Source organism: Miscanthus floridulus, chromosome 19 (assembly GCF_019320115.1).
Source record: "Miscanthus floridulus cultivar M001 chromosome 19, ASM1932011v1, whole genome shotgun sequence".
NCBI lineage: Eukaryota > Viridiplantae > Streptophyta > Magnoliopsida > Poales > Poaceae > Miscanthus > Miscanthus floridulus.
Window position 1 is genome coordinate 114394434 of NC_089598.1, and position 21066 is coordinate 114415499.

The 21066-nt window shown below is 46.8% G+C and overlaps 1 protein-coding gene across 2 annotated transcripts; it reads right to left on the reverse strand.

Moving 5' to 3' along the window:
* Positions 1-12481: 12481 nt before the first annotated feature.
* On the reverse strand, positions 12482-15759 carry LOC136526975 (elongation factor 1-alpha). Of its 2 annotated transcripts, none has more exons than XM_066519550.1 (3): positions 15635-15759; positions 14501-14985; positions 12482-13580 (listed from the first exon to the last, which is right to left on the reverse strand). In XM_066519550.1, exons 2-3 carry the CDS (start codon positions 14960-14962, stop codon positions 12699-12701), a joined length of 1344 nt encoding a protein of 447 aa, XP_066375647.1. In that variant the 5' UTR covers positions 14963-14985; positions 15635-15759; the 3' UTR covers positions 12482-12698. The 2 variants fall into 2 exon arrangements, with proteins under 2 accessions (XP_066375647.1, XP_066375648.1); XM_066519551.1 differs by having other exon boundaries at positions 14501-14982; positions 15635-15730.
* Between the last annotated feature and the right edge of the window lie 5307 nt (positions 15760-21066).

The window sequence follows — 21066 nt, forward strand, 5'->3', positions numbered from 1 at the left end:
GCTGTGTTGTTGCCTGTGTGCTGAGCCTTCGAGCCGGCTGAGGGATCGTACCTCGTTTGGATGCTACGATCACGGGATCCGTCTCGCCATGATCGTGATGCCGAGTGTAACTCAACCCCTCGCTCTTAGTCAACTTCATATAACTACGAGTGTTAACTCCTACCTTCGGCCCTAGGACATGGTCGCGATGGATTCGATATCGATATCAATATCGATGCGGATATCACCCGCTCACATCGAGCCCTTCATGACCTAGCCTATGGGAGATGACCTGGGAGATAACAAATGTGGAACGATGGATGCCAACACATGTTGGTATAGCTTGTGGCTGCGAGTCCGCCTCACCATGATCATGGAGCTATGCCTCTCTCTTTCCTTTGCTTCTTCGTGCTCAAGCCCTTGTGTGTTTGTACCCCATTCGACCATCGCGTTTCTTCGATTCTCGCGGTGACCACCGCACCGTTATGAATTAGAGAGATGACTTAGTGCCAGTGCACCCAGGTCGGGTACCCTATGAGTGGTTTGCACACTTGTATTCTTTAGTTAGTTGCTCCTTCCGATGCCCTATCTTCTGTCGTGGCATGTGTGTTGGAAGGAGCAGACCTCCGTTCATTACTGTTATTTCCCTATTAGCCTGCTCTGTTCGATTTCGCCTCATCCATGGCGATTGGATCAAAGACCGGACTATCTCTTTTTAGTTAGCAAAGCTATAGTCTATGTCATACCTCGGACCCGTGCGTGTCGACCCGATCTACCGTCTAAAACCATCTTTCCCGACGATGTGTCTGAGAACATGACATGGATGTGCCTAGCTAACCCCCGCATCTTTAGCCGTGTTGAGCGACCCTCTTCTCGGCTCCTGACGTTATTGTGTCATGTGGATCGAGGGGAACCATTGATGTCCAATCTCGTTGCGCTACCACTTTCTACCATAGCGGGCAAGCCGAAGTACGTTGAAGCTAAGTCACAATAGTGTTAATTGTTCTTGTTTGCTACTCATGTCCAATTGTGACTTGCGGGATAAGGCTATAAGAGTCGAACCCCGTCGTTCTTCTTTCTTGGGGCCTGACTTCCAATCCTCATCAATTCAATGACACCGGATCGAAAGATCGTGAGCCGTGGTGTTTGCTCTGGATAAGCTCTGGCTTAAAACCGTTTATCGTAAAGCCATACTGGCTTGGCCCTCACTTAAGCTTGTGCTTAGCAAACCACCACTTGTGATTCTTTGGCCCGAGGAAATCGGACAACCACCGAGAGGGCTAAGCCATGCATCTCTTATTGTCTCACTGGGTTATTGGATTTTCCTACGTCTCGTTGTCTTTTCGAGTGTTGAGTGCTCTCTTGCCTTGCATGCCGCTTCGCGAAGTAGTTGACGATCGGACCAAGAGAACGTGGACAACGACAAGGACTACGGAATGGAGTCAACGCAGGAGGAGGTGACCCTGCTAATGGAACACCAACAAATGGAGAATTGTACCACTACTACCTCTACATCGCAGGTGTCATGGCAGCACCCTCTTTTAGAGAATCCTATTAGACATTGCATAATATCTAGAACTGCTAGCGCTTTATAATTATTCCTTTGATAGTACTTTGATGCATGCTACAACCTGAGCCATTATTACCCTGATGCAACCCACTCTACCACATCACCCTGCTTTGCGCATTCGCTCGCTTATATATGCTTACTTGTCTGCTTGCTTGCATATTACACCACTATACTTATTATTAACTCCACTTCGCATTATATCGGGGATGTGATGCTGGTGGTGAACCCCCTGGGAAGGGTTTGGCTATGGGTGCCGGACTTGGTAGTGTGTGAGCGTGCTACGTGTGTCTTGGGTGCGTGGAGAGTGAGGGTTGTGTCGACCGAGCTAGAATAATGACAAGCCTAGGGCGAGTCTTGCCATGTGGTGCTACCTAGGCACTTGGATATGGAATACCTATGGCGGGTAAATGGTAATTGGAGGTGGCCTTGGGTGTGAACCTTGGAGAGGTGGAGCCCAGGGTAGAGGTGCTATGGTGGCACGTAAAATGGAAACCCTGATGAAGACGTTCTGGCTTGGTCAATCCCTAAGGACTTACTAGTACTTAGACTCACCGGGAATCCTTTACATCCCACTCACCCTATATGGTGCGGGATGGTCGAACTACTTGGTAGAACAATGCCACTACTGCTAGGCGAACATGTGCAAGGAGGTACGGGGCGTGTGGTTTCCCCCACACCCTTCTGAGACTTCAGGAGGCCTTGTGGACCTAGTTCTTGACATCTGGAGGGCCCCGGCTCTGTCTACGACTCACAACAGCCATCCTAGACTAGACTTCGGATGTTCCAGGGCTGAGAGGTAGGGTGGCATCGTTCTAGGCTAGCAAGCGACCGGAATTCTGCCTAGGAGATACATGGCTCCGAGGATGGCTAATCTTGTGGGTATGTGAAACCTCTACAGAGTGTTTGGTTGATCGATCGATACATATGCCGACTTATCGACTATGGACCTTTCCTAGGTTTTGCTTAAACTAGATAGGAGATGAGTCCTTCTTTCCTCCCTCTAGGGTTGGGGTATTTTCCAGTTGTGAGCCTTAGGGGCTACGGGCCGTTGAGACAAGGCCGAGAGGGAGTTGACCTGTCGACCTGAGTGTGTGAGATGAGATATGGTGTGGTGGTGTGGAGATGGTTTGGGATGGATGGTTGGTGGATGGATAGGGATGGTGTGGTTGTGAATGTGTTAAAAATTGGATATTATTATTATTTTACTGTTGTTATTTACTTCTCATGTGCTAAGAATGCAAACCACAGCCAAATATTAGGATCGCTAGATCCCTTGTTTACCTTTTCCACTAAAGCTCATCGGTGCTGACCATGGCCTGCACACATCTGGCGGTGTGCAGATTTCCTACTTCTTAGAGATGCTGACTTTAGAAGGATTAGGAGGTCTCATGCCTACGCTCAAGTTTGGTTCGGAGATGGAATCTACGCTACACTACGCCAACTCTGATGATGCCTATGAAGGAGGAGCCTTCACTCGATAGTCTTTCGCTAGATTAACTCTATAATAGGTGTGTTCCCCAGTGATGTAATATCTTGTATTCTTGTAATCTTATGATGTATGACTGTGACATCGACTAAAATATGATAATATGATGGAATCAGTTCTTGGTTTTATCATATTAAAATTCATTCTGTGGATTTTCCCTTCAAGGAAAATTGAGGATGTTTCAGTTGGTATCAAAGTCATACTTGACCTTAGGACGAGACCTTTAGTACCAAACACTAGTTTAGAAGCCAAACATTCTATCTATAGTGGAGTCATAGCTACTAACACTTGATTCCCCGTCTCTACCTTGAGTTCTACTACTAACTGACTATCCCCGATCTGAAAAGTTGACCACTAGGAAATGATTCCCTATGTCGCCCAAGCAAGATCGATAGATGTGTGAGACTCAAAGGCTTAGGAGTCGCCTTAAGTCAACACTATGCATACAGGAGTTGTAATGTTGCTTGAGTGCTTGGATCTTTTTGCTTCTTATGCTTCTTATGTTTATATTGCTTGAGTGAAGACTATAAAAGTATTTTATCTACGTGTGACTCTAGGCAAAAATCAAGGCCATATTATGACTAAACAAGTGATTTTGACCACCAGTTGGACATATCAAGCCGAAACATCATATTTTTACTCGTCCATTTCAAAATCGACTTCAATTTTCAACTAGGCATGTTCAAAATGCTCTCTCCCATTTGTTGAAAACTTCTCCTGTTTGCAAAAGCAACTCCATCTTAAATGAAAACTATTTTAAAACCCTCTAGAGCTACCAAAACAAAGTGATTTCGACTCTTTTCCAAACCTACCTTAAATTTCAAAAGCTTTAAGGAAAGCAAATTGAAAACCAACCTTGTTTCAAAAGTGTTGTGAACTCGTTTTTGAAAGACAAAAGTTTTGTTTTACACCACACCTTTAAAAAGCTTGTATTTATTTGATTCCAAAACAAAGATCTTGACTCTATTCTTAAAATAAGAAGTTCATACAAATAAACCCTACCATTAAATCAAACTACAGATGAATTACTAAATAAAATATCTATAAAAGCGTTACTTTTCAAAATGAGAACACAATTTCTAACTATTTTTGAAACCCTTGAGTCTTAAAACCAAAATGGGGCACAACCTACTTTAAAAAGGCATTTTCATAATGATTTCAAAATTCTTAAGGTTGTACCCTTCTTGCTTACGAAATCTATGAAACAAATGATTTGGAACAATGTTTCAAAAGTTTTCACCACCAATTTAAAACCCACTTAAAAGAGCCTTTCTCAAATTTTCATAAAGGACTCGTTGTAAAAAAATTAAAATTGTGACAAACCCCGATTTAATCCTTTAAAAGATCTCTTCCTCATTTATAAAATAAAGTTTCTCCATTTAAAAAGCCGTATGCAAACAACTCTTTCCAAAAGCTCCTATTCAAAACTCCAACTGTGAAACAAATGCATTGGTGCATATGACTTGACAACGAGGACCCCTCTTCTCTAGTGACACTAACCCCTAAATCTCGAGGATGAGATTCCTGTAAGGCGGGTGGACTGTAACAACCCGGGTTTTTGGAGAAGCCAAAAATACGAATTTTTTAAAAATTTTCCTGTAATGTGTGAAGCATGTAGATGCTAGGTCAAACAAAGAACAATTTATAAATAAATTGTTGCATACATATAGTATTGCTTGTAGGAGCTTGCTGGAGTTTCTTGGTTGAGTTAGGGTTTTGTGCCGGAGGGCACAGATCTGTAGCACTTTCTCTCATTCCCACTGATTCCATCTCAATCATTGAGATGTCTTCTCCTCCGGAATTTCTTCCGTCGGACTCCCTTGAACCTCTCTCTCGAATTCTTCTCATTAAACAACCATAACCCGACACTGTTGTTGCCGTGGATTTAACCCTAAACTCGTAGATAACCCCTAGAGGACCCCACTAGGAGCCGTACATGTTGGCAACACGTGTATACCAATTTAGGAGCTTTTGGAAGTAAATATAATAGAGGAATAAATAGATAAGGAATTAGAAAAGGGGAAAGGAAAATAGGAAAGCCAAACCGGCCCAACCAGCTCAGCAGTTCGGCCTGCTCGCGCCTGACCGGCCCAGCCCGCCCCGCCAGCCCACTTGCCCTTCCTCTCCCTCGCGGCCTGCCTCGCGCGCGCAGAGAGCCCAGCTGCTTGGCCCAGCAGTGCGGAGGCCCGCTCGCGCCCACCTCGCCCTAGCTTGGCCCACGACCGATGCCCCAGCCTCCTGAACCCTAGGGCAGTGCCCAACTCCCAAACCCTGCCGCAGCCGCTCGCAACGCCCGCTCCCGCACGCGTGTCTAGACAGGGCCCCGGCTTCCATGCCACTTGATGCGCGCCACATGTCCCTACCTATGCACGGACACCGAGGATCATCGGCACCCCCTGGAAGCCCTAACCCTCGCGCTACAAAAGCCACAACAGCCGGCGCCTCTCCCAGACTCCCTATAGCCGCCGCCACCCTGACTGCCTCTGCCTCTGTCGCCCACGAGCGCTGCTCCAAGCCTCGCCACCGGGAGCGCCTCTAGCCCGGCAGCGATAGCGCCACCGTGCAGCCCTCCTCGCTGAACTCCGCAGTCATGGCCTTAGCCAGCCACCACGGCCGCACCATTGGTGCCTTGCCGCGCTGCACCGCAGCCAGCACGACAACCACGAGCTGCTCCACCACGACGTCGATGACCTCGCGCTGTGCCACGACGTCATCCACGTCCTCGTCGTAGGCCGCCACGAGCTCCTGCTCCACCTCACGCCATCCAGCTCTGCTGACCATGGACACTACTTCCTCACCATGAACGTCGCGCCGTCCTCGCCATGACATGTCCACGAGGACCACCGATGGAGCCATGACCGCGTCAAGCTTCGCCCCATCCCCAAGCACCGCATCCATGACGAACCACCAAAGCCACATCCACGCCCAATGTCATCCTCGTCGATTCGAGCGGCAACCACGACGTCTCGCCTTAGCGTCCATGCCTCATCGCCCTCTGCGCCTCGTCCTCGGTCGAAGCCACGCCCAGCCCGACGGTGAGCACTGGACTCCCAAGCTCCCACCCTTGTTCATGCTTTTGATGCCTGCCTATCCCGGCCTTCAATGCCGGCTTGACCCCGAAGCCTTCCTGGAGCCCACGACGCCTCGCCACACCGGTAGCCATGACCCCCTCGCCCCAAGCCTATAGGACTATCGCGGCCATGCCAAGCCGCTCCATCATCTTCTGCTCCAGGCTGGTCTGCACCCACGAGCCCTCTGCACACGCGTACATGCACTGCACACGCACGGCCCAAGAAGACGCCTTGCTGAGCCCTGGTGGCTCGAGAATGTCGGTGCCACCATGAGTGCACCGAGCGCGCACGCCATGGCCAGAGCACAGCCATGGCAGAGCTGTTCCGCCCACACCTAGAGGGTAGGATTAGGGGAAGGCCCACCATGAGACTCGCCTCACCCTAGAACATGCCTTGCCTTAGCCATAACCGAAGATGAACCCTGACCGCCATAGCCACTTGACCTCGCCGGCATGAACACGCTCTGGAGCGCTGCCATGCCGTGGACCTTCCCACCATCTCCGGCCACCTCGCTCGTTGGGATTGCGCTGTCGAGCATCACCGCGAGCCCTCAAACACCACCAACTAGTTGGACAACCCCTAGTGCCTTAGCCCGACACCGTTCGCAACCACCTCGCTGGCCCATTATGTCTCCCCTTGCCGCAGCCATGGCAAGACTATATCCGACGACCCCGGCCACCGTATGGCTCAGGAAGAGACTGAGGGAGCTTGTCGTCACCCCTTGAGCCTAGCCGCATAGTTGGATGATGTCCTAGGCTACCTAGACCACCATGAGCGGAGCCTTCGGTCCATGGACCAGCGCCTGTCAGTTCACCATGAGCCGCTCCCATGTGCACAGTCTAGACCTGGCCCATCAAGAGCCCAACAGCACCACGTGGATAGCCTACCTGCCCGACACATGTCCGGGTCGGCCTGGCCCAAATCTAGCCCTGTCTAGGCCCGCCAAAGCCCAGTCAGAACCCAAACCGGATGACCGTTGACCGGTCAGCATTGACTGTTGACTGGACCCACATGATAGTGACCCAAGAGCCCCGGTCCCACCTGTCAGCCGCAGTTTAGCTCTAATAACGCCATGCTGACGTCATGCCAAAAATGAGACCACCTCAGTGACCACTCTGACCACTCCGACCACCTCAGTGACAACTCCGACCACTCCGACCACCTCGGCGACCACTCCGACTAGTTCGACCACCTCGGCGACCACTCCGACCACTCCGACCACCTCCACAACCACTCCAACCACCTCCGCGACCACCTCAGCGACCACTCCGATCACCTCGGCGACCACTCCGACCACCTCGGCGACCACTCCGACCTGCCTCTCTTTTAGACCTACGGAAAGGCCCCACCGTCTTGCCGAACGTTTTCTTCACTAACCCTTGCTGTGTTTGACAGCAGTAGGCACATCTTAGCCAGTCGCTGCCATGCCCAGGCTAGCCATAGCCAGCCTTTGGCCAACCATAGCCACGTGTAGCCAGCCGTAGCCAAGCCACAATGAGCCGTAGCAAGCCACAGCTAGCCACAGCAGGCCGTAGCTAGCCTCAGCTAGCCAGAAGAAGCCACCACCCTCTAGGACAAGTTACAACCACCCCTGGCCATCCACATCTTTGCCGCGAAGTCGAATTCTAGTCGAATGCCATTCCCCACCGACGAAAGCCCCTTCCTGTGCAATATTATACTCGTTCGTACACTTACAATACATGATCTTGATCTATCTATATCTGTCTGCACCGTGCCCTTGTGCAGGTCTACCCATCCCCCTTGCTATGGAATGTGCTACTCCGCAGCTGTGTCGAGTTGTTGCGTTTTTCAGTCGTGTTTGGTTTTTATCGCTGTGTTGTTGCCTGTGTGCCGAGCCTTCGAGCCGGCTGAGGGATCGTACCTCATTCGGACGCTACGATCATGGGATCCGTCTCGCCATGATCGTGATGCCGAGTGTAACTCGACCCCTCGCTCTTAGTCAACTTCATAAAACTATGAGTGTTAACTCCTACCTTCGGCCCTAGGACATGGTCGCGATGGATTCGATATCGATATCGATATCTATGCGGATATCACCCGCTCACATCGAGCCCTTCATGACCTAGCCTATGGGAGATGACCTAGGAGATAACAAACGTGGAACGATGGATGCCAACACATGTTGGTATAGCTTGTGGCTGTGAGTCCGCCTCACCATGATCATGGAGCTATGCCTCTCTCTTTCCTTTGCTTCTTCATGCTCAAGCCCTTGTGTGTTTGTACCCCGTTCGACCATCGTGTTTCTTCGATTCTCGCGGTGACCACCGCACCGTTATGAATTAGAGAGATGACTTAGTGCCAGTGCACCCAGGTCAGGTACCCTATGAGTGGTTTGCGCACTTGTATTCTTTAGTGAGTCGCTCCTTCCGATGCCCTATCTTCTGTCGTGGCGTGTGTGTTGGAAGGAGCAGACCTCCGTTCATTGCTGTTATTGCCCTATTAGCCCGCTCTGTTCGATTCCGCCTCATCCATGGTGATTGGATCAAAGACCGGACTATCTCTTTTTAGTTAGCGAAGCTATAGTCTATGTCGTACCTCGGACCCGTGCGTGTCGACCCGATCGACCGTCTAAAACCATCTTTCCCAAAGATGTGTCTGAGAACATGACATGGATGTGCCTAGCTAACCCCCGCATCTTTAGCCGTGTTGAGCGACCCTCTTCTCGGCTCCCGATGTTATTATGTCATGTGGATCGAGGGGAACCATTGATGTCCAATCTCGTTGCGCTACCGCTTTCTACCATAGCGGGCGAGCCGAAGTACGTTGGAGCTAAGTCACAATAGTGTTAATTGTTCTTGTTTGCTACTTGTGTCCAATTGTGACTTGCGGGATAAGGCTATAAGAGCCGAACCCCGTCGTTCTTCTTTCTTGGGGCCTGACTTCCAATCCTCGTCAATTCAATGACACCGGATCGAAAGATCGTGAGCCGTGGTGTTTGCTCTGGATAAGCTCTGGCTTAAAACCGTTTATCGTAAAGCCATACTAGCTTGGCCCTGACTTAAGCTTGTGCTTAGCAAACCACCACTTGTGATTCTTTGGCCCGAGGAAATCGGACAACCGTCGAGAGGGCTAAGCCGTGCATCTCTTATTGTCTCACTAGGTTATTGGATTTTCCTGCGTCTCGTTGTCTTTTCGAGTGTTGAGTGCTCTCTTGCCTTGCATGCTGCTTCGCGAAGTAGCTGACGATCGGACCAAGAGAACGTGGACAACAACAAGGACTGTGGAATGGAGTCAACGCAGGAGGAGGTGACCCTGCTAACGGAACACCAACAAATGGAGAATTGTACCACTACTACCTCTACATCGCAGGTGTCATGGTAGCACCCTCTTTTAGAGAATCCTATTAGACATTGCATAATATCTAGAACTGCTAGCGCTTTATAATTATTCCTTTGATAGTACTTTGATGCATGCTACTACCTGAGCCATTATTACCCTGATGCAACCCACTCTACCACGTCACCCTGCTTTGTGCATTCGCTCGCATATATATGCTTACTTGCCTGCTTGCTTACATATTACACCACTATACTTATTATTAACTCCACTTCGTATTATATCGGGGATGTGATGCTGGTGGTGAACCCCCTGGGAAGGGTTTGGCTATGGGTGCTGGACTTGGTGGTGTGTGAGCGTGCTACGTGTGTCTTGGGTGCGTGGAGAGTGAGGGTTGTGTCGACCGAGCTAGAATAACGACAATCCTGGGGTGAGTCTTGCCATGTGGTGCTACCTGGGCACTTGGATATGGAATACCTGTGGCGGGTAAATGGTAATTGGAGGTGGCCTTGGGTGTGAACCTTGGAGAGGTGGAGCCCAGGGTAGAGGTGTTGTGGTGGCATGTAAAATGGAAACCCTGATGAAGACGTTCTGGCTTGGTCAATCCCTAAGGACTTACTAGTACTCAGACTCACCGAGAATCCTTTACATCCCACTCGCCCTATATGGTGTGGGATGGTTGGACTACTTGGTAGAACAATGCCACTACTGCTAGGCGAACGTGTGCAAGGAGGTACGGGGCGTGCGGTTTCCCCCACACCCTTCTGAGACTTCAGGAGGCCTTGTGGACCTGGTTCTTGACATCCGGAGAGCCCCGGCTCTGTCTACGACTCACAGTATCAGCCATCCCAGACTAGACTTGGGATGTTCTAGGGCTGAGAGGTAGGGTGGCATCGTTCTAGGCTAGCAAGCGACCAGAATTCTGCCTAGGAGATACATGGCTCCGAGGATGGCTAATCTTGTGGGTATGTAAAACCTCTACAGAGTGTTTGGTTGATCGATCGATACATATGCCGACTTGTTGACTATGGACCTTTCCTGGGTTTCGCTTAAACTAGATAGGAGATGAGTCCTTCTTTCCTCCCTCCAGGGTTGGGGTATTTTCCGATCGTGAGCCTTAGGGGCTGCGGGCCATTGAGACAAGGCTGAGAGGGAGTTGGCCTATCGACCTGAGTGTGTGAGATGAGATATGGTGTGGTGGTGTGGAGATGGTTGGTGGATGGATAGGGATGGTGTGGTGGTGAATGTGTTAAAAATTGGATATTATTATTATATTACTATTGTTATTTACTTCTCATGCGCTAAGAATGTAAACCACAGCCAAATATTAGGATCGCCAGATCCCTTGTTTACCTTTTCCACTAAAGCTCATCGGTGCTGACCATGGCCTGCACACATCTGGCGGTGTGCAGATTTCCTACTTCTCAGAGATGCTAACTTTAGAAGGATTAGGAGGTCTCGTGCCTACGCTCAAGTTTGATTCGGAGATGGAATCTACGCTGCACTACGCCAACTCTGATGATGCCCGTGAAGGAGGAGCCTTCACTCGATAGTCTTCCGCTAGATTAACTCTGTAATAGGTGTGTTCCTCAGTGATGTAATATCTTGTATTCTTGTAATCTTACGATGTATGACTGTGACATCGACTGAAATATGATAATATGATGGAATCAGTTCTTGGTTTTATCATATTAAAATTCATTCTGTGGATTTTCCCTTCAAGGAAAATTGAGGATGTTTCAAAATTTTAGGTTCTACTAAATGTGTACTTACATTTCATTATATTTTATATTTTAGGCCTGTGTTGGTTCCCCTGCTAAAGTTTAGCTAATAAACTTTAGTTGCTTTAGCTACTAAAAAGATACTAAAGTAGTTTAGTCACATTAGTCACCCAAAAATAGTTAAAAGTGGGCTAAAGTGCCCAGTGGACAAGGGTTGCCCCTCATTATTGTTGATCCCCTACCCTGATTTGGACATTCATTAAGGGTAGTTTGGTCTTTGTTGAACTGCTTTAATGGCCTTTAGTCTGTTTTAGCCACTAAAACCAAACAGAGATAACTAAAGTTTAATCATTGGTTTTAGTAGCAAAATTTTAGTCACGGGAAATCAAACAGGCCCTTTATTGAATGTGTTATAATCAAAGTCCTAAGTGCAACGAATGCGCCTTGAAAAAACTAAACATATGAGCTACTTTCAGTCCATATATATCAAAAAAAATTGACCGGATCCCTATTTCTGGCTCCGCCACTGTAAAAAACAAGGTTAATTCTTCCCACGCTGAGTTAATTCTTTGATTTTCCCTCGCATGCAAGACGATCGCTCTACTTCCCTTCGTCCCATTGGTCCATCGTACATGAAGATTTAAATTCACTCTCTCCCACCGAAGAGCTTAAGACACAAACGCTACTTTTTTTCTGACGTTTTGCAAAACAAAACAAGAAAACAAAAACACGCTAGCGAGCAGCTCACGACGTGCGCCATCCCGCACGCCACCCACGCCGTGCGCACGACCGCAGCACGTGGCATCGGCAAAGCGCGGAGTGCCGGAGCATGGCGAGCAAGTGGCATCGGCAAAGCGCGGAGTGCTGGAGCATTGCCGAGCAGGTGGCATCGGCAAAAGCGCGGACGACGATTTTAACGGCCGAGTGCAGGAGCAGGCCGTTCAGTGGTGTGCTTTTTTTATATATAATAAAGCAGAGGTAATGTGCTGGTTTTGAACAACCGACGATTTTAACAGCGTTTGATGTTTGGAGGCATATAAGATGGTAAAACTAAGGGAAGCTATAGCGGATGGTAAAAGCTAAAACTAAAGTAAAGCTATAGTTTTCAGTGGCACATCAGGAATAAGAAGGTTTTTATGGCATCGAAGGAATTGTCATATTTTCTGGACTACATTATTTATAAAAAAAACGTTTCGGGAGAATATTTCAAAATACTTGATATGCGATTTGGCAACTCATGATAAAAAAGATCGAAGACCAAGTGAAATTTGAAGGCAGCAGACAGGTAAGGACAAGCGAATCACCAGCAATTTAGAAACAGCAAAATAGGTAAACAAGCACACACACACACAGCAACTAGTAACAAAACTCATAATCATGTATGACTCACACCCGATGTTCAATAAAAATAACAGAAATTTGTCTTAATAGCACCCTGGTTAACGAAAATAACAGTACTAAATCGACCAGACAAACATTGCCAGCAAAGTTTTAGTTGCTCACGCACTAACAGCAATGAAATATTAAGCTTCCACTAGGTATCACTTGAGCAAACAAAGAACCAGCCAGACACCTTATTTCTTCTTGGCAGCAGCCTTGGTCACCTTGGCTCCAGTTGGGTCCTTCTTCTCCACGCTCTTGATGACTCCGACAGCCACCGTTTGCCTCATGTCCCGGACAGCAAAGCGACCAAGAGGAGGATACTCAGAGAAGGTCTCCACCACCATGGGCTTAGTGGGAACCATCTTCACCATACCAGCATCACCGTTCTTGAGGAATTTAGGCTCCTTCTCAAGCTCCTTGCCAGACCGCCTATCAATCTTGGTAACGAGCTCAGCAAACTTGACAGCAATGTGTGAGGTGTGGCAGTCCAGCACTGGGGCATAGCCGTTGCCGATCTGCCCAGGGTGGTTCATGATGATGACCTGGGAGGTGAAGCTAGCAGCCTCCTTGGCAGGGTCATCCTTGGAGTTGGAGGCCACATACCCACGCTTCAGATCCTTCACAGCAACATTCTTAACGTTGAAGCCAACATTGTCACCAGGAAGGGCCTCCTGGAGAGCCTCATGGTGCATCTCAACAGACTTAACCTCAGTAGTAAGGCCACTAGGACCAAAGGTAACAACCATACCAGGCTTGATGACACCAGTCTCAACACGCCCAACAGGAACAGTTCCAATACCACCAATCTTGTATACATCCTGAAGGGGGAGACGCAGGGGCTTGTCTGAAGGCCTCTTCGGCTCATTGATCAAGTCCAGAGCCTCAAGTAGGGTTGGGCCCTTGTACCAGTCAAGGTTGGTGGACCTCTCAATCATGTTGTCACCTTCGAAACCAGAGATGGGAACGAAGTGGATCTTGTCAGGGTTGTACCCAACCTTCTTCAGGTAGGAAGAGACTTCCTTCACAATCTCATCATAACGGGCCTTCGAGTACTTGGGTGTGGTGGCATCCATCTGTAAAACAGCAAAACCCGAACAATACCATTAGTTGAATGAGATAAGTGACCTAAACAGCAAGCAAACAGTAAAAAATGCAAGAACATACTTATCAAAACTAACAGGACCACTACACTTGGTTGAGGCAAAAAAAACCTATGGGTGTCAAACAAAAATAACTAAAAAGGGCAGACCCAGTGCCGGAGGCTCCCACGAGTGGGGTCTGGGAAAGGGAAAAACCGAGGCAAGCCTTCCTCCCGCAAAATCTGCAGAGGCTGCTTCGAACCCACGACCTGGTGACTCAGTGAGACAGCTCTCACCACTGCACCAGGCCTGCCCTTCAAAAAGGGGCAGACCCAGTGCCGGAGGCTCCCACATGAGTGTCAACAAAAATAACTGCCAGCGGATAAACATTTCACAAATTTATTCATGCTAACATGTGTGGGCTGTAGAATATAAAGTATACAAAAAATACAGACCTTAACAGCTGCATGACAGCAAATCCTACTAATTGACAAAGTAAACTAAGTAACAATTGCAATCATATAAAGACAGTTAAATTATGCAAACCTTTATGCTTTGATTACATATGCATTGCAAATATTCCAACTTCAAAAAATTTCTAAAAAGAAGTGGAATCATAAATTTACATCGCCTATTAGAAAAATGTTCCTGGAAATATCATATTAGATTATGCAAACTAATGAAGATGAATTGCTATCATATTAGATTATGCAAACTAATGAAGATGAATTGCTATCATACATAAACATGTTGGAAGCAGATGGCATATTCAACGTAAGCAATTGGTGCTTCATTTTGTCAAACTATACAACTTAAAATTAGATATTCAATCAGAACGCAAATGCAGTATTAAACTTGAAGGCCAGGCATCTCAAATTATGAACCAGAATAGAGAGAAATTCCTGGAATCATACCTTGTTGCAGCAGCAAATCATCTGCTTCACTCCAAGTGTGAAAGCAAGGAGAGCATGCTCACGGGTCTGGCCATCCTTGGAGATACCAGCCTCAAAACCACCAGTGGTGGAGTCAATGATAAGAACAGCACAGTCAGCTTGGGAAGTGCCAGTGATCATATTCTTGATGAAGTCACGGTGTCCAGGGGCATCAATGACAGTGCAGTAGTACTTGGTGGTCTCGAACTTCCACAGGGCGATATCAATTGTGATACCTCTCTCACGCTCAGCCTTGAGCTTGTCAAGCACCCACGCATACTTGAATGAACGCTTGTTCATCTCTGCAGCCTCTTTCTCGAACCTCTCAATCACACGCTTGTCAATACCACCAAGCTTGTAGATCAGATGGCCAGTGGTGGTCGACTTGCCAGAGTCGACATGGCCAATGACCACAATGTTGATGTGAGTCTTCTCCTTACCCATGGCTGAAGGGAAATGTTACACTGCTGCTTACATCAAAATTAGCAGATAAAAACAGTCAGAAATAAATATATGGGAATAAACCACTAATCAAACAATCCAAATAATCCAAGGACAGGAAAATCCAAAGCCGAAGTGCCCCACCCACGTAATATCAGAGATCGGAAACTGGGTCTAATGAACAAGGCAACGGTAATGATACAGGGCCGAGAATCAGTTGCAAACTGCAATCAAGTTTAGGGCCGAGAATCAGTTGCAAACTGCAATCAAGTTTATATACGGAGCACATACTAAAGGTAGATGAGGCGGCGAAAGGAAAATTTGGATTAGTATTCCAGCACGTGAATCGGCTCAGTCCATACACACAAAACAGAGTTGAAGTGCCTCAGCCACGTATTATCATAGATCGGAAACTGGATCTAGTCTAGAACAACGAAACGGTTATAATTTATGGCTCGACAAATCAGTTGTAAACTGCAACCAAGTTCATACATAGACACTAAATAAAGGTAGCGGAGGTGGAAACAACACTTGATTAGAAATCCAGTGCATGAATCGGCTCAGCTCATCACACATAGACGACAAACCTTGTAGATCTGGTCATGGTCATCAAACGAACAGGCTCAAAGCACAGCTAAAAAGAGAAGGAAGGCAAGCGCGCGTGCGGCAGAGTACCTCGTCGGGCGTCAGCAGAGTGGCGTGGTTACGGCTCGCCGCCGATCTGAGGATACGGAGACGGCGCGTCGGCTACTCCCGGTCTGCGGCGGCCGACTGCGTCTGGGGATTTGAGAAAAGAATGGAGCTAGGTTTTTATAAGGAAGGCGCCCTAGGGTTAGGGCATGGATAAATGGGCTATTGGGCCCAAAAATCACTTCATGGGCCACAAATGAACAAACAAAGCCTCGTGTGGAAACCAGGTACTAGTACAAAACCTCTAATACAAAAAAAAAAAAAAAAAACAAGTGTGGACACCGTTTTGGTGCAACAATTGTCTTGTTCGTCCGTCTGCCACCCTATGCGATCGATTCCATCTCCCACGCTGTCCAACAGGCGAGCGAGAAAAAGAAAGGCGCGATAGAAAAAGAAATTGTCATCCCCGCCTGCTTTGAAGGAAACAAATCGATCACCTGATGCCACATGCATAGAAGGAAACAATAATCATGCATGGAAGAAAACAATAATCATACATGAAACAATAATCATGCATGGAAGAAAACAATAATCATGCGTGAAAGGAAACATCAGTGGTGCCAAATAAAAGATGTGCAGGTTATACATGGTGAGACTGGTGAACCTTCTGTAATTTCCTAAACGAATATTCCCACCATTAGTATATAGGTTCATTCCCCTGCGTTTCTTCGCTTCCATTAGCATATAATATGAAAGTATTGTTGTGTTTATCATCACTTCCAGTTGACTACTCACATTAGCATATACTTCCTCTACCCCGAAATATAAGTCATTATGGGATGCGTGCAGGTCAAACTTTCTCAACTTTGACTAGGTTTGTAAAAAATACGTGTAACATTTATATCTCTAAATAAGTTTATTATGAAAATATATTCAATATTCTATGTAATGATACTAATTATGTAATATAAATATTAATATTCTTTTATATATAATTGGTCGAAGTTAAAAAAAATTAACTTCACGAGAAGCGAGAATGAATTATATTTTGGGACAGATGGAGTATATAAAAGCAGTGTTGAAAATATTTTAACAATCAAGTTCGTCTTTGTCTGATTGTAAGCTTATACATCATAATGGCATTAAATTTTTTAACTCTCATGGACACCCTCATGGATCAGTGCAAAGCATCTCAATCCTACAGCATACACAAATGGCAATCTTAAAGTTATAATATTTTCAAATGGTGGACAATAAAGACCATCTTAGACGTTCTGGCATTAAAGTATATACGTGCAGACACATAGGCATGGTGGTGCAAGTGAGCAGCCAGCAGGAGTCAAGAGTCAAGGGTGTTTGGGTCCTAAACTAAACTTTAGTCCCTGTCACATTGAATTTTTAGATATCAATTAGGAGGACTAAACATGAGCTAATTATAAAACTAATTACATAAGTTGTGGCTAATTCGCTTGCCAGCGCCGTATACAGGATGGTATGGAGATGTGGTGTAACTTATTCGTGGATTTGTTGGCGCATGAAAGAAATGGATATCAAAAATCTCTTCATGTCGGTATAAAAAATGATCTTAGCCGCATCACGAAAAGATCTACACAGTAGAGTTTGTGAGCGGCGATGCCACGCTCTTTGTGACTGTGTAAATTTCATGAACTTAGCTTTTTAGATTAAATGTCACTTTAACGTCGGTCATATACTTTTACAGTATTGTTATCTTATCGTGCGATCCGTGTGTTTTTAGTATAAAAGTTTAGCTGTCCCGTAGCAACGCACGGGCACGAACCTATTTGCATATATACTCAAACTTGTGTGTACATGATTATATAGAGATGCAGCGAAACTTATTCATGGATTTATTGGCACATGAAAGAAATAGATATCGTAGAATTCTTTTTGCTGATATAAAATATTATCTTAGTCATATCACGAAAAAGTCTATACAGTAGAGTTTGTGAGCCTACGACGTCGCGCTATCCGTGACTATGTTAATTTCATGAACTTTACTTTTTGAATTAAATGTCACTTTTACGTCGGTATTTAATTTAACAATATTGTTATCTTATCGTGCGATCCATGTGTTTTTAGTATAAAAGATTTAGTTTTTCCGTAGCAGCGCACGGTGAAGGGTCGAGATGGCGACTAGAGGGGGGTGAATAGTCTTTTCTAAAACTTAATCGCGTCGGCTAACCGATACAAATGCGGAATTAAAACTATCGGTCTAGCCAAGACTATACCCCACTAAATATGTTCACTAGCACCTTGCAAAGATAACAAATATGCAACAAAGGTGTCGGGCTAGTTCGAGCTCTCCTAAACAATTCTAGGAGCAAGGTTACACAAACCTATGCCACTAGTATTTTAAGCAACAAGAGAGCTCCTACACATGCTAGTAAGCAAAAGCACAAAGCTAACAAAGCTCACTAGCAATGCTCAATAACAAGGCAACCAATGTCTAATTAGAGAACGCAAATACTTAGCTACACAAACTAAGCAATGTGACTAACAAGGTTACTAAAACCAAATTAGCCACGCAAGGGAGCTACTAATATGCTACACAAGCAAGAAGGTAATTAGCAAGCTACACAAGCTATCTAATTACAAGAGCAACTACATAAGCTTAATATGTATAAAAGTAATTGCAAGCTTGTGTAATGGGGATGCAAACCAACGGGAAGAACAAGGTTGACACGATGATTTTTCTCCCGAGGTTCACGTGTTTGCCAACACGCTAGTCCCCGTTGTATCGACCGCTCACTTGGTGGTTCGGCGGCTAATTAGCATCACCCGCTAAGCCCGCACGTCGGGCGCCGCAAGAACCCACCCCTTGAGTGAGGGTAGCTCAATGACACGCTTTACTAGAGTTGCTCTTCGTGGCTCCCGCGGGGCGAGCACAATGCCCCTCACAAGCACTTCTCCGGAGCGCCGCACAAGCTTCTTGCGCGCTTCGACGGAGACCACCACCAAGCCGTCTAGGAGGTGGCAACCTCCAAGAGTAACAAGCACCACCGGCTTGTAACTCGATCACCTAGTGCCACTCGATGCAACCTCACGATGCAATCGCACTAGAATCGCTCACTCACACAATCGAATGATCACTATCAAGTATATGTGTGATGGAGGGCTCCCAAGCACTCACAAGCATGGACACTAAGTCCCTTGAGGTGCTCCACACCGGCCATGGCCGATGGCCACTTCTATTTATAGCGCCAAGGGCTAAACTAGCCGTTACTCCTTCACTGGGCAACGGTCGGGCCGACCAGACGCTCCGGTCGTGTTGACCGGACGCTGGACCTCAGCGTCCGGTCGCCCACAGACGACCACGTGTCCCGATTCCAACGGTCACTTGACCTGACCGGACGTAGCAGCACTCAACTGACCGGACGTTGGACCCTCAGCGTCCGGTCGTTTCCAGTAAGCTCCCGAGCATGACCGGACGCGTCCGGTCGAACGCGATCGGACGCATCCAACGTCCGGTCACACTTCAGCTTCTGCGTCACCGTACGTCAGCCTGACCGGACACAGCCTTCCAGCGTCCGGTGCATTCAGATCCAGCGTCCGGTCAGTTGACCGACGCCGGCATCTTCGCGACCAACTCGTTTTCACTTCTAACTTCTTCACCCTTGCACCAATGTGCTAACCACCAAGAATTTACATCCGGCGCAATAGAAAATAGACATTCCATTTTCCCGAAAGCGCCGAATCCAAACCCATCTCACCCCTGCAAACACCACCTCCTTTGTAAATGTGCCAACACCACCAAGTGTACACCACCATGTGTAAGTGTGTTAGCATTTTCACAATCATTTCCCAAAGGATGTTAGCCACTCAACTTGCCACGCCACTCGATCCTAGCGACAATGCAAAGTTAGATCACTCGAGTGGCACTAGATGATCGATATGCAAACAAGTTTGCCCCTCTTGATAGTACGGCCATCTATCCTAAATCCGATCATAAACTTCTCTACACACCTATGACCGGTGAAATGAAATGCCCTAGGTTATACCTTTGCCTTGCGCATTCCATTCCATCTCCTCCAATGTCGATGCAACACATGCACCAACACGATCAACAATGATATGATCCACTTCATATCATCACATGATCATATTGATTCATCAATCTTGACTCTACTTGCTCTTCACCGTTGCCATCGTCCATCGGCGCCAAGTCTTGCTCAAGCTTCACCGCCACGCGGTCCATCACTTCAAAGCCTTCGACTTGCCCTTCACGCTTGCAACCGGTCCATCAAGCCAAGTCTTGTCTTGATCTTCTCCACCTTGATCACATGACTCAATGTCATGTCTCATGTGCATTTAAGCTCCTTCATCATCACATGTGTGAGCTTTGCAACATCTCCAAGCCATTTTCACCTTTATGGCATATGTTGCTCACACACATGTACCTGTGGACTAATCACCTGTGTATCTCACATAAACACAATTAGTCCACCTAAGTTGTCACTCAATTACCAAAACCAAACAAGGACCTTTCACACGGGCACGCTGCCTAGTGGAAATTAAAGATAAAGACTTTGTTCCAACCGATCGTGTTTTAATCGTTTGGCACGGCTACTGCCACCGACGCGCGTCCCAGTAGCTAGACAAAGAGCCACCGCGCCCAGATTTTTTATTTTTTAGCTTTTTTTGAAAAAAAAAATTCACAAATATGTCTCTGGAGGAAAGATTTTGAAATCTGGACCTTTAGCTCGGCACCAGTGTGCTGGCGCCGAGCTATTGGGCTCGACACTAACGTGGCGGTGACATGGCAAGCAGCTCGGCGCTAGGATCTATGACATCGAGCTACCTATCATGTCATCGTCACGTTAGCGTCTAGCCCAATAGCTCGGCGCCAGCAATGATGGTGCCGAGCAGATTTAAAAATCTTTCCTCTAGGGACATATTTATGAAAACTTTTCAAAAAAAGGACTAAAAAATAAAAAATTCGGGCCACCACGCGCTGTTCTAGTTCCCCTCGTCTCCCCATCTTCATTTCTCAGTTCCCTCTCTCGGGTTTCTCTCTCTTTCTCCAAAGCACGTTCTATCCAAGCGATTTTACTCGGAGGGGAGTGCAAATCGTACTCACCAAGGCAGAGGCCACCGCTTCCGCATCGGCGTCGTCGCAGCTCCCTGATCTTGACCTTGTTTGGGATCGCTTATCTGACAATCAATTTTAATCTGATCAGGATTTTTTGATAAACTGCGATCTAAAGAATCTGCCGTATAAACAATTGAGAGTGTTTGGCAATCCTGATTATTGCCCATAGATTGTCTGTCCTAATTGTAAAATGACATGTATGCCCCTGAAGTTGATGACACCTCATTTGTTCACTGAATATGAGCTAAAGACAATTATGGTACTAATTTTTTGTGTTCGCATAATTAAAAGTTTGTTCCAATAACTAATGTTACACAACATGAAATTAACACATGTCTAGACAAATTGAGATGGATACAACAGTTAA

Bases quoted from the DNA above. Each gene is read 5' to 3' on its own strand.
- LOC136526975 (XM_066519550.1), bottom strand. From the start codon at position 14,962: ATGGGTAAGGAGAAGACTCACATCAACATTGTGGTCATTGGCCATGTC. The intron at 13,581-14,500 runs GTATGATTCCAG...GCTGTTTTACAG, and splicing joins TGATTTGCTGCTGCAACAAG to ATGGATGCCACCACACCCAA.